The sequence below is a fragment of the Rousettus aegyptiacus genome, unplaced genomic scaffold (assembly GCF_014176215.1).
Source record: "Rousettus aegyptiacus isolate mRouAeg1 unplaced genomic scaffold, mRouAeg1.p scaffold_m13_p_1, whole genome shotgun sequence".
Taxonomy (NCBI): domain Eukaryota; kingdom Metazoa; phylum Chordata; class Mammalia; order Chiroptera; family Pteropodidae; genus Rousettus; species Rousettus aegyptiacus.
Genome location: NW_023416284.1, coordinates 30,769,300 through 30,782,088, shown reverse-complemented (window position 1 = coordinate 30,782,088; position 12,789 = coordinate 30,769,300). Strand labels below are relative to the sequence as shown.

Sequence of the window (12,789 nt, the reverse complement as noted above, 5' to 3'; positions counted from 1 at the left end):
TAGAGGGGTGGTGGTGAAGCTGTGGGCATTGCGAGCTAAATAAGCATACCAAAAAGTGCAGTTTCCTCCTATGTTCTCTTGTAAAACTCTGTACATAACTATATTTGAAACTTCATAGATTCATATTCAGCGTTATTTCTTATATACAGAAAAATGAATTATTAATAATCATTTAAACTAAATGGCTTTTACAAGCACATTTATTCTATGATAATACATAATTTCCAAAAGTATGTATATGTATTCAGGAAGAGTAGCAGTACTTACATAACTTTTTCAAAATTGTCCTTTTTAAAAAAATTTTTTAAATGTTTAGTGATTTATTAATTTTATTAATTTATTTTCATAAAATCATCTAAGTTGACTCTCAAAGTGCAAATCATTTTGACTTAGATTTGCTCTTAAAATCATTATATAAAGCAGTATTTCCAAAATTGTAGAACGCATACCACTCAGGTTCAGAAGATGATTTGGGGTGGTATACAGATGAATATTTTATATTCTTAAAAGTATTGGAAAATGTAGCACATCATATATATGGTTTCATAGAAATGATGAAGCTAGGTAAAAATAAAGTGAGTTGACAAAGAAAAATAACAAGCAAATAATAATACATGCAAATAGTTCTGCAAATAATTGTGTAACTGATCCATAAGATTTGGGAAACACTTAATTTTAAATACTTGTCTGATATTATATATGGCTAACACATTGCTAATATAGCCTCATAAATAAATCATATTTAAGGACCAAAATCAAAGAGCCAAAGGATTTGTATTTTATGTCTTTTCTCCTGTTTTTCAGAACAGCAGTTTTCAACACACACACACACAAATTGTATTCAGAACCTTAATCATTTGAGAGCCATACCTCTTAAAGAATCAGGGTCCAGAATATCCCCTTCCCTTCATATCCCAGTTTTCTGTCTTTCCACCTTCCACTTACCTATTTGTGACATTTCTAAGGAAATATAATCTGAAAACAGTTCTAGGTAATTATGTTAAAATAATATAGCTAGTCTTAATAAAGGTTTGTGAGAATTATTTTCATAGCTGAATACCTCTTTCAGTATCTGTTAAAACATGTAACTTACAGGTGCTAGCTTGTTTTGGAATGCAGCAGGTGATGAATCTCAGCTGAAGGAAGATGATACCAAGATTTCCAGTGAGGACATGAATTTTTCTCTTGACATTAATAATGAAGTCACAAGTCCTCCAGGTAGTGCATCTTCATTAAAAGCAGTTGATATTCCCAGTTTTGAAGAAAGCAACATTGCTGTCGAAGAGGAATTTATTTCTGTATCCAAGTAAGGTCTTTCATTCAATATTTATCTTAATTCTTTTTTTATGTTAATATTAAATTCTAATATTTTTTTTGGTGTTATAACTCATGTGCATGCTAACCCATGGATACATATACATCTACACTTATTTCTTTATGTATTTGAAAATCCTTGACTTCATATCAATCCTGATTCTAATCCTACACCCTTTTTTTTTATTTAAAATTTCTTTTCTTAACAGTGAGAACCTGGCTCTTGTTATGTACACTATTCTTACTTGTTTCGTCATAGTGTACACATAAAGTAGTTTCAGAATTGCTAAGAATTATTAAACAAATTCACTAGGGTATATTCGTTAACAGTTCTTTTTATCGTTAGCCTTATAATATCCAATGAAAATACCTCTTTCATAGTTATTTAGTTTAGTTTTTTTCTTATCTATTCCCTTACATGGTTATGTTATTTGTTTGTAATGCTATTAGGTGTTAGTGTTTGTATTCCATCATGTGGTCTCCCCACATTCTAATTGATTTTTTTTTTTCAGTATGTGAAACATCACTATGGATCTAACAGATCAAACTGTAGAAAAAGATACATACTCAAAGAATTGTTTTTCTCTTCTTATCCCTTTATTCTCCTTTTTCTACTCAGTCTCTTTAGTTGATGGCTTATCCTTTTTGTATTTCTTTTGTACATGTGAGCAAGTATGTATATTCTTACGTTGTTTCTGTCTTACACGAGTGTAGAAAAGTAGCACGTAGCATACTATAGCTACTCTCTTGTACTTTTCTCTTTTCACTTAGTAGTGTGTTCTGGAAATCACTCCAAATCAGTTCCTAGAGATCTTCCTCATTTTAAATAGCTGTATAGCATTCCATGGTGTAGATATACCATAGTTTAATACAACATTCTCCTATTGATGAACATTTTTTAATATTTTCCATTTATAAACAATGCTACAGTAAATTACTTTGTACATGTGTATTTTTGAATTGTTTTAGAAGTGGGATTCTGGCATCCACAGTTAAGTGCAAATATAATTTTGTTAATTATTACCAAATTTCCCTGCGGAAAGGTTTATCAGTTTGCATTCTCACCAGGATGTATGACATTATCTGTTTCCCCACAGCCATGCCAACAAAATGTGTTATGTTTTTAAAAAGTTTTTTTACCAGTCTCATAAGTGATAAATGATATCTTGCTATTGCTTTAATTTTCATTTTTAAAATTATGAATGAGTTGTATCACTTTTTCATGTTAAGGGTCATTTTGATATATTTGTGAATTAATCTGTGTTTCTTATATTATTTTTCTATTAGAGCTTTATGTCTTTTATCCCTCAATCTTTTTTTTTTCACCCTTCAATTTTTAAGCATTTTTTTATATATTAAAGATATTAGCTCTTTGTGGTATATGTTGTGAATATTTTCTTTAAGTTTATCAGTTGTCTTTTGACCTCATTTGTTGTGTTTTGCTGTGTAATGTTTTTTAAGTAGTTGAATTTATTGACTTTTTCCTTAGAATTATATCTTCACTAGTGTTTTACAAAGATTCAGCTAATATTTATTGAAATTATTATGTACCAAATGAGCATTTGGCACTTTGTATCAAGTTAAACAATATGGGAAAAATTGGAAATAAGCTGAGTTTTAAAGAAGAGGAATGCTTGGAAAAATCACACCATATCTATGAAATATGTAAAGATTAAAACTTGCTTTTAAGAATATTTAATTAAATGGGAAGCTACTCATGATATAATATTAAGTTTTAAAAAGCAGCTTCCAAAACTGTCTCTTATATGATATTGTTTTGGGACAAAATACCTATCTATAGAAAAAAGCATAGGTGGTAATACTCTAAAATATTAACTAGTTATCTCTAGGTATTAAGTTACCTATGACTTTTATTTTCTTTATATTTAGTGTAACTTTGAGCAGTTACCTTACCTCTATGCCTCAATTTCTTCATCCATCAAATAGGGATAATATATAGTTATCTCTCTCATAGGTCTTTTTGGTAAGGATTATGTAAGATGATGCACTTGAAAACAGTGCCTGGCCACTAATAAGCTCGCTGCTAGCTAATATTTATTATTACTTTTCTCTGTTTTCTACAGTAGACATAGATTGTTGTTCTTATAAGAATGTTTTTTAATATTACTGTTCATAGTTATTTTTAAAATATATATTTCTATTCTAATTTTGAAAGTAATAAAGGGTCATTGTATGAAATTTGAAAAATACACATAAAAACAAACAAGAAAAGAAATGCCACCAAATATATGATGTGATTATAAATGACAACTTAACAAACTCTCATTTGACAAGGATCTTAACTATATTTTAAAACCCGAAGTAAACAAATAATATATTTTAAATTTTTAGATACTCTAAAAATTACTATTGCATCAAAGTTAGCAGAAATCAACAGGTTGTTTACAACTTTCAAAGAAAGTTGTTTAAATATAAATAACAGCTCAAAAAGGTAGCATGATCCAGCTTATATACAGCCTATCAAGATGGGATGTTCATCACTAAGAGTTGAAAATACAAACCATAATGCTACTTGAATCTCACCCCTTTCTTCCAAAGTTACTGTACTTCATATATATATATGTTAAAGGTACCTTAATACTAACATTTACATTATATATATCCTTTCAAGCAACTCTTCTCCAGTTGTGAGAAAAGAACCTGATGTGCCTGTGTTCTTTCCGAATTCCCTGCTGGCAGAGAATATAAACATGTGCTTACAGAGTGAACCAACAGAGGGTGCTAGTAACAACTCTGCAATATCAGGGGAACCAAAAATTGAGCAAGTAACACAACCCTTGCCTCATCAACCATCAGATCACCAGAAGATATACCAGAATTTATTGGTAAGAAAGTGTAAAGCATTTCATCTTTTTGTGAGACAGTTATTTAGTCTAGGATATACTAGTTAAGACTTTTTTACCTTTAAACTAATTGAGACCTTAATGTAAAAAGATTTTCTGCAAATTAATGATATATGATTTATTTCTTTTAGCTTTCTATAAATTATGATAACCTAAATTTAGTTATATACTATAAACTTGCCAGTTATCAGGTATTTAGATAGCCAGGGGGGATAAAAACCTTATTTTAAAAATATAAGTGTTGATATTCTGCCATATTCAAACTAAAGTTATTATCATAAAAAACAAGCAAGAGTTTGCAGGAAATTTGAACATCGGAAAGAAGTACAATACTTATGATAATATTTACTGATTTCAGTTCAGGTAAGCAGATTTTTATTGAATACTTAGCTTAATCTCAGAAAGTGACTAAGTAAAGTGGATAATATAGACGACTATGACAGTCTCTGCCCTTGAGAACCTAGAGGAAATAGCACATGAATACTAATAACAGATAATTATAGGACAGGCTGAGAAGTGCTATAAGCAAAAGCAACATCTAATAAAATAATTCTAATTGGAGGAAATAATTGTCTTGGAAAAATTAGAATGTGAATTGGGACTTACAGGTCAAAAACCCTGGCTGTCACTTCCATCTAAATTGTGGACTTTGAGGACATGGTTCCATAGTGTAGTGGTTAGCATGTCTGCTTTACTCTCAGAAGGTCCTGGGTTCGTGCCCCAGTGTGAGCCACAGTCCATGGTCTATGGCCATGTCCCCCTGAACAAGCCCAATGTCTGATCTCGGAAGCTTAGCAGGGGCGGGCCTGGAGACCACTTAGGAAGACCAGGTGCTATAAGCATAAATAATGATAAATAATTATAAATAAATGAATGAATTGTAGACTTTGGAATATTTGATTTCTTCATTTAATATTGTAGGCTAATTAAGCATGTTTCATAGGGTCCCGAGTATTCATCAATGAACATATACTTGTAATTTTCCTGCTAGATCCTAGACTGGTATGATCAGCTGTGTGCTCAGGGAATGAAATATGCCTTCATGTCAGGAAGGCAGAGATAGTATCATAGGTCATTCTCATTCAAAATGAGAAAAGAAAGGAGTCAAATTCTGAAAGTAAAAAAGATCTATATAATGTATAACTGAAAGTTACCATTTTTCAAATGAAAGCATGATTTAAAACATCTGTTTATAAAGAATTTACTATAAGTCCTTGAAAACACTTGAAATATTATGTAAATAATTTTGTCTATTGGTTTTAAAATGAATAAATTCTGAACAAACATTCTAAGTTTCCTCTAGAGTCTGATGAAATCATTCATTAGGATTAGCTGCTTTTGTAAAAACCCTATAATACTTACACATGTACTTGATACTTTGTAGAATTTAGCAAGATATTATTTTGCTTTCCCTGGCCTTCTGCTATTATACTTACATTTTTGTTTCTTAAGATTGTTAACAGTGATTTTTCAAATATATCCTTTCTTTTCATCAGGGTCAAGTGAACCACCTTTTAAATAACTCCTCTAAAGAAACTGAACAACCATCTACCAAGGCAGTAATTATCAGCCGTGAATGCACCAGAACCAAAAATGTTTACCATACAAAGAAAAATAAACATGATTCAGGACTGGTGGACAAAGATTTTGTTCTTAATGCAACCCTTAAGCAACTAAGAAGCCTTGGAGTAAAAATTGATTCTCCTACTAAAGTGAAGAAAAATGCACATAAAGTGGATCATGCTAGGTAATTTTAAATTTCGTTTTAAAAGATGAATAAATTTTAGATGTATTGCAGTGAAAATGTATAAGCTTGCCACTCAGTTCAATTGATTAATCATTCATTCCAGATCTGCTAGATGTATGATGAATAAGAAATCATTTCTGCCCTGTAGATTCTGCATTTTGGTAGGAGAGAGGGTTATATACATAAGTAATTAGAGAGAGATTATGTGATGTCTCCTGGGTAAAGATGCCAATGAAATACTCTGGGAGTCTTGGGGAAAGAAAAATGAGGTTTTATTCATTTCTTGAAAGTGTTCCTGGAAGTGACAGCATCTGCACCAGCCCCTGGGTGTATGGTTATACAGTCCTTCCATCTAAAAGGCAAAGACATTCTTTTTTCTAGGAATATGTTTCGAAGAATGTAGTTACATGAACCTTATTTATTGTTTACCACTTCTAACTTGCCATGTTCTTCTGTTCACATTCTTCTTATTCAGAGATTACCTTACCACATACTTGTTTTTAAAGGAGATAAATCTGGAAATTATATTACTGTTAGCATGTTATCTGTTCATTATTTTTGTTGTTGTTTTCTAGTTACAAAAGTCAGTCTCGTGATTTAAAAAAAAATCAAGTAATACATAAGAGTATCAGAAAAATACAAAAGCACCTACTCCCCAAACTCTTTAGTCTGACTCCTCCAAGGTTACTTCTTGGTTCTTTTATATTCTTCTTGAAGTGTTCAAGTATGTATGTTTGTGATAAGTGTGCTTTGAGTTTTTTGGCTTAACATTATAGCTTACTTTTCTGTATAGGTATATGCAGTTCTTGTGCATTTACACAGCTGCATAATATTCTGTTGCATCCATTACTGTAACATAATGAACCGTAGTCCTCTGTTAATGGCCTTTTAGGCTCAATCTCTTATTTCTTGTCTAAAACAATACTAAGTGAACATCATTCTACAGGTACTTGTACAGGTCTCTTTGCAGGATTGATTCCTACAAGCAAGCAGATCAAAGGATATGTGCATGTAGGGCTTTGGTAGATGTTGCCATTGCCCCAAATATATTCCTCCCAACAATGTAGGAAGTAAGATTAGCTTTTTTTTTTTTTTTTTTAATTTTTAAATTTTTTTAATAGTGACATTGGTTAACAAAATCCAATAAGTTTCAACTATACACTTTAACAGTAAGACATATATATATATTTACACTCTGTGTTCACCTCCCTTGGTTAGGTTTCTTTCTGTCACCACATATTTGACCTTCTTTACCCCATTTACCTCCCCACTCCCACCTACTCTCCGGTAACCACTAGGCTGTTTATTGTCCATGTCTGTTAAGACTAGCATTTTTGAAGGTTTTATTTTAATACTGTGAGAGAGGCTGTATAAACATCTGTTGGATTGCACAGATCATCCTTCTGTCTGTGTGGATCCCTTACGTTTTGGTTAGCTGTCTTTGAGGAATAGTTTTTAGGTAATGTATTTCTTCACAGTAGCCATCCTATTTTAATGTTTCTAGTGAGAAACATTGAAATTAACATATTTAGTGTATAATGAAACCAATTCATTTTTTAAAGCCTAGAATGAAATGGAAAGTAAAGCCTTTTTGGTATATCAGTGTGGGATAGTCATATTGTTTTAATCAAGATTGTTCTGCTCTTAATTTAAATGACAATTTATATTTTAAATAATACATGCTCAGGATTGGAATTCGAAAAATGAAGAAAATGTCATGTGAACTAATAAGACCCCCCAAAAATTGGCATTTTAGGAAACATAGTTGCAGTTTTACTATATATATAATTTTGTTTTTATTTTTTTGCTTAACATTATAAAATAGCTATTTTATTTAATACTTGGGCTATACCCATTTTTTAAATTTGCTTATCTCTATGAGTTGAAAAACTCATAGAAAGGCATTCATATATAGGATTTTAATTTCATATAATTTTCTCAAGGAAATGAAAGCTGATGTGAAAAAAATTGTTTTAAGTTTAAAGCAATATGTTAAATCAAGTATTTCCATAGAGGGTAAGCTGGCAAACTTTTTACAATAGCATAGATATATCTTTGTATGAAAAAAGATTTTTTAAGTTTTATTATATTGCATAAATTATTATACAAAATATTATCGGACTCTGGAAATGAAGTTCGATATTTGTTTTATTTCCATTGTCAAAAAAATATATGCTTATTTTGAATATGTTGGGAAATTTTGAAAAGTAGACCCCAAAAACACATATTTGTAACATTCAATTATTATTAAAATTTTGCTTTTGTATTTCTTTTTAATATTTTTCTTAAATTTTTAACAGCAGCCATTTACTGAATGCACATAGTGTCAGGAATTGTGCTAACGTTTTATGTAGCATTACTTACTTAATCTTTAAAATAATCCATGTGATAGGTACTATTATTCTTCCTGTTTTATAGATGAGGAAATTAAGTACCAATTGCTAATGCTAATGGCCCCATGCTTGTGATTTTAAACCTGTTCTCCATTAACTCCAAAGTCCATCATTTTTTTGTTTGTTTTTTGGGGAAGTTGACTGCTCTACTACTTACTGCATATTTAATTTTTTTGTTGGGGTCTGATGGTGGTATGTATTTCCTTGTGTTTTGACCATGCTGTATAATATAACTGGTGTGCTAAAAGTTCCTAAGGCAGTTGTTTAAAATTGAAGACACATTTTTCCTATAGAAATAATGTTGTAAATTATAGTTCAGTTTACCATAGAAATAATCTTTATAACTTTATAATAATAATCTTACAATCCTTATAATCCATACCTGTAAACTGTCCTTTGTCATTGTATCTATATTCAGTTCCAGTTCTGGTCTCCAGGAGCAGATTCTCCTACCTAAATAAAGAATACCAGAGGCGGGGAAGGAAGATTTCCTTTCTGCTTTCCCGTTAGAGAACACTGCAGAGATTGAGGGTCCAAGAGCAGGAAAGCAATGAAAAAAGGTTCCAGACATACCTAGAAATTGTAGGGAATAAGGAGATTGTGGATTTGAGGTCTTGCAACAGCCTCGACTGGCAGACTCCAGATTGGAGTGACCTTTTTAATTCAAAACATCTTAAGTAGTCTCTGTAGTTGCTTCTTTGTTCTCTACTTAGTAGTTGAAGGCCCTATGTAGCATATTACGAGATAACTAATTGAGAGGCAAACAAGACACTAAGTTAAGGTTGGTGCTAGCTTTTAAGTAAGTTGGAAAGATTTTTGAGCTTCCATTAATAATTGGATGTGACTCATACTCAGACATAAATGGACTTTAATCATTCCTTTGTGACTGCACATATAATAAGATTTTAAAATAGTATATTTCTGCTCAAGGCTTCTAGGATTTGATTGGTGGAATGGCCTTCTTTTGCTTTTCATCTTAATTACCCTGTTGTTTCTATACATTGGTTCTGAGTATTATTGATTTGTTTTGTTTTCAAAATAATGTTTTCCCCAACCCCCAAATTGAATCTAGCTAGCTGTGTTAGACCATGAAACTTGAAGAACTTTCTAAACTGATTTAGAAGGTTAATTGATTTGCTTCATGGGACCAATCTATAAAAGAAGATCTAATTTGGGTTAGAGCTACTTTTTCTAAATAGTTAACATTGTGAATTAGAAGTTATTTGCTTTTTCAAATTATTTACATTAACATTATAGATATATATTTTCAGTATGTTTTCTGATTTAATATGCAAACTGCTTATAATTTGGAAGAAATAAGCAAAGAAATTAGAAAAAGACTATGTTCAGAAGATATTATTACTAAAATATACCACAAAAGAATATTTTCTAGATAAATTGGTAGCGTCTCTTATTAGGACAGTCTGCAAAGCATTAGGTACCAAGAAGGTTAAGGAAGAATTCCTTATAAAGACCAGCATTATTGAGCATGCCGTCCCATTGTTTGGTGATGACATCACTGGTTTCAGAGAATATTAAAGGTAACAAATGAATATACCTGACAGTTATTTGTGTCTTATGGGGGTAAGGATGCAGACAGTGGCTGACACATGTAAGTAAAATGGCTGAATTTCTTCATTAGATGATATGGGAAGTCGTAACAGTCTTTGAGAATATACTGTTTACCACAACAAGTAGTACACAAAGGACTATAATTTTTAAGGAGCAGAAAAACTGACAGCAAAATACAAGTTGCTGAGTACAGTATAGTGAAACAGTGGTTACAGAGCCCCAGTGAGTAACGCAGACCTGATCTCAGCTTGCCAATTACTAGTTGTTCATCTTAAAGGAATTATTTTAAAATCTCTATTCCACAGTTTTCTGAACTGTAAAATAAATAATAATAGTACCTGCTTCTTTTATTCATTTGGTAAATATTTATTAAGTGCCTATTATGTGCCAGGCACTGTTCCAGGCACCAAGGATACTGCAGTGGGGGAAAGAAACATAGAAATATTGCCCTCATGTGCTTTCATGGGGGAACTAAATAATAAATAAGAAATGTGAGTCAAAGATATAGATAACCATAAGTGCTAAAGAGAAAACAGAGAAGTAAGGAAAAGGAAATGTGAAGTATTAGAGTGGAAAGTAAAGTTGAAATATTTGATAGGGGTGACCTCCCTAAAAAAGGTTTCTGTGAGGATTAAATGAGATCATGAAAGGTCAGCAGAGTGCCTAGCACATATGGCATCCATAAAAATTAGCAGCTACTATTGTATACATGATATAAAGGGAAAGGCAAGTCAATTTATTAACAATGAGATAACACCAGCCAAAGTGAGTTGAAGGTTATAGCTAATGAAAGAAAATCAGTGTATACACACACAATAGTCCATATCCAGAGACTGGTTGATGTTTTTCATTCATTACAAATATGAACAATTTAATATTCTGAGCTACTCACTAAAGCTTGTAGTGTTCTATTATTGAATGTGTTTCCTTTTTGATTTTATTGTTGTTTTATTTTACCAATATTGAATGACTTTTATATTATAGGGCCTTGTTTTTTGTCTTAAAACCATGATTGATGTATAGATTTAGGAAAATTAATTTGCGTTCCTACTTTCAGTCCGTGAATCATGGATTACTTTCTATTTTATCACATTTATCTCTTGAATATGTCTGGATCATCAAGACTTAGATGTCTGAGCACTCAGATAAAAAGCACCATGAGGTTTAAAGCTGAAGACCTTTTCTTACTTGCATAGAATGACACTATTTAGAATAACACTATTTAGTACTCAAGATAAACGGGCCTACTCTGTTGTGTCTTTCAGTGTGTTGGCATGCATCAGCCCTGAAGCAGTGATCTCTGGATTAAACTACATGTCATTTGCTAACGTCGGCATGAGTGGCTTAAGCCCCAATGGTGTGGATTTGAGCATGGAGGCAAATGCTATAGCTCTGAAATATTTAAATGAAAATCAGTTGTCACAACTGTCTGTCTCTCGATCAAACCAAAATAACTGCGACTCATCTTTTAGCTTTCTACATATTAATACAGACAGAAGCACAGTGGGGCTTAGTTTAATTTCACCAAACAACATGTCATTTGCAACCAAAAAATATATGAAGAGATATGGACTCATACAAAGCAGTGACAATAGTGAAGATGAAGAAGAGCCTCCAAACAACATAGATAGCAAGAGTGAACATTTACTGAATCAGAACCTCACATCCATACCTGAGCAACTTGATTGTCAGAAGGAGTCGTCTAGGAATACCTGTGAAATAATTAATTGTCATAATGGTGAATCCATGAGCACCCACACAGATATGCCAGTATTGAGAAATATTACAAATGAAATTGTCAATTCAAAAGCAACACAGCGATTGAATGAAAATCCAGCTTTCTTATTAAAGAACCTTAAACCAAGTCCTGCAATGAACCTCAGAACTGGAAAAGCAGAGTTTACCCAACATCCTGAGAAAGAAAAAAAAAGGGACAGTCCAGTTTTTTCTGAAAGTTTGAAACCTTCTGAAAGTTTAAAGCAAATGAGTAGTATGAATTCTGTAGGGACCTTCTTAGATGTAAAGCGTCTCAGACAGTTGCCAAAATTATTTTAAACCTTTAACTTCCTGCCCTCTTGATATGAGGACAGGTGTTTTCTGCTTAAGTCACAACTTTTTGGTAGTTTTGGGATTTCTAATCATTCTAGGGGTCACCCTGTTTCTTGGTGGCAGCTGATTGTGAAGAACTGAACAAGTGGCCTGATTTGTCTATGAGTGGCTGGCTAGTAGGAGAGCTAAGTTAAGTTCCCTGTTCCAATCAAACTGTTCAACATCACTGAAATCTTTAAAAAAAAAAACAAACCCTGAGATCAGTAATTTCAGCAAATTTAGGTAAACAGACACTATCCAACTCTAAATCTGAACTGCTCTTTTATGCTGTACATTTTGAAAGATAAGTCTGTTTTCCTAGCATGTTTCACCTCTGCATTTGTCTAGTATCACCTAAAAGAACATAAAGTTATCATGACCCTGACTAAATTAGCTAAATCAACCCTTACTGAATTTAAGGGGAAATCTTTGTTTTTAAAAATAATTTAAGATCTTTTATATAAGGAGTATATAAGTCCTCTTAAATAAGGTGCTCATTTGTTAGTCTGTGGAAGTAAAACTTTTACAATGTAGGTTGATGTTAATGTAACATTTGCAACATATAGTACTATCACAGAATAAGAAAATTATTGGTTATGAATGTGTTTTATAAACATGGTTTTTCAAACATTTTAATTTTTTAATAGAACTAAAGTGTCTTTAATAAAAATGTCTAGATTGACAGTTTTCTATTGCCCCCTGTTAGAGCATATCCTTCTCTATTTTAAAAAAAACTTTTTAGACTCTCAACAAGTTAAAAAATTATTATTCGGGTGTACACTTCACCGAGTGACCCCCAGTGATAATATCT

The 12,789-nt window shown here is 31.9% G+C and overlaps 1 protein-coding gene across 6 annotated transcripts in view; it reads left to right on the top strand.

Annotated features, from left to right (window-relative positions):
- Positions 1–12,192, top strand: part of STIL (STIL centriolar assembly protein) — a 41,419-nt gene extending 29,227 nt beyond the window's left edge. For 5 of the 6 annotated variants that reach the window (XM_036233670.1, XM_016151344.2, XM_016151345.2 and 2 more), the window contains 4 exons: positions 1,096–1,306; positions 3,947–4,160; positions 5,675–5,925; positions 11,156–12,192. In XM_036233670.1, coding sequence (XP_036089563.1) covers positions 1,096–1,306; positions 3,947–4,160; positions 5,675–5,925; positions 11,156–11,945 — 1,466 coding nt within the window. In that variant the 3' untranslated portion in view covers positions 11,946–12,192. The remainder of the gene's footprint in view (positions 1–1,095; positions 1,307–3,946; positions 4,161–5,674; positions 5,926–11,155) is intronic. The other variant, XM_036233671.1, reaches the window with a different exon arrangement.
- The last annotated feature ends 597 nt before the right edge of the window (positions 12,193–12,789 follow it).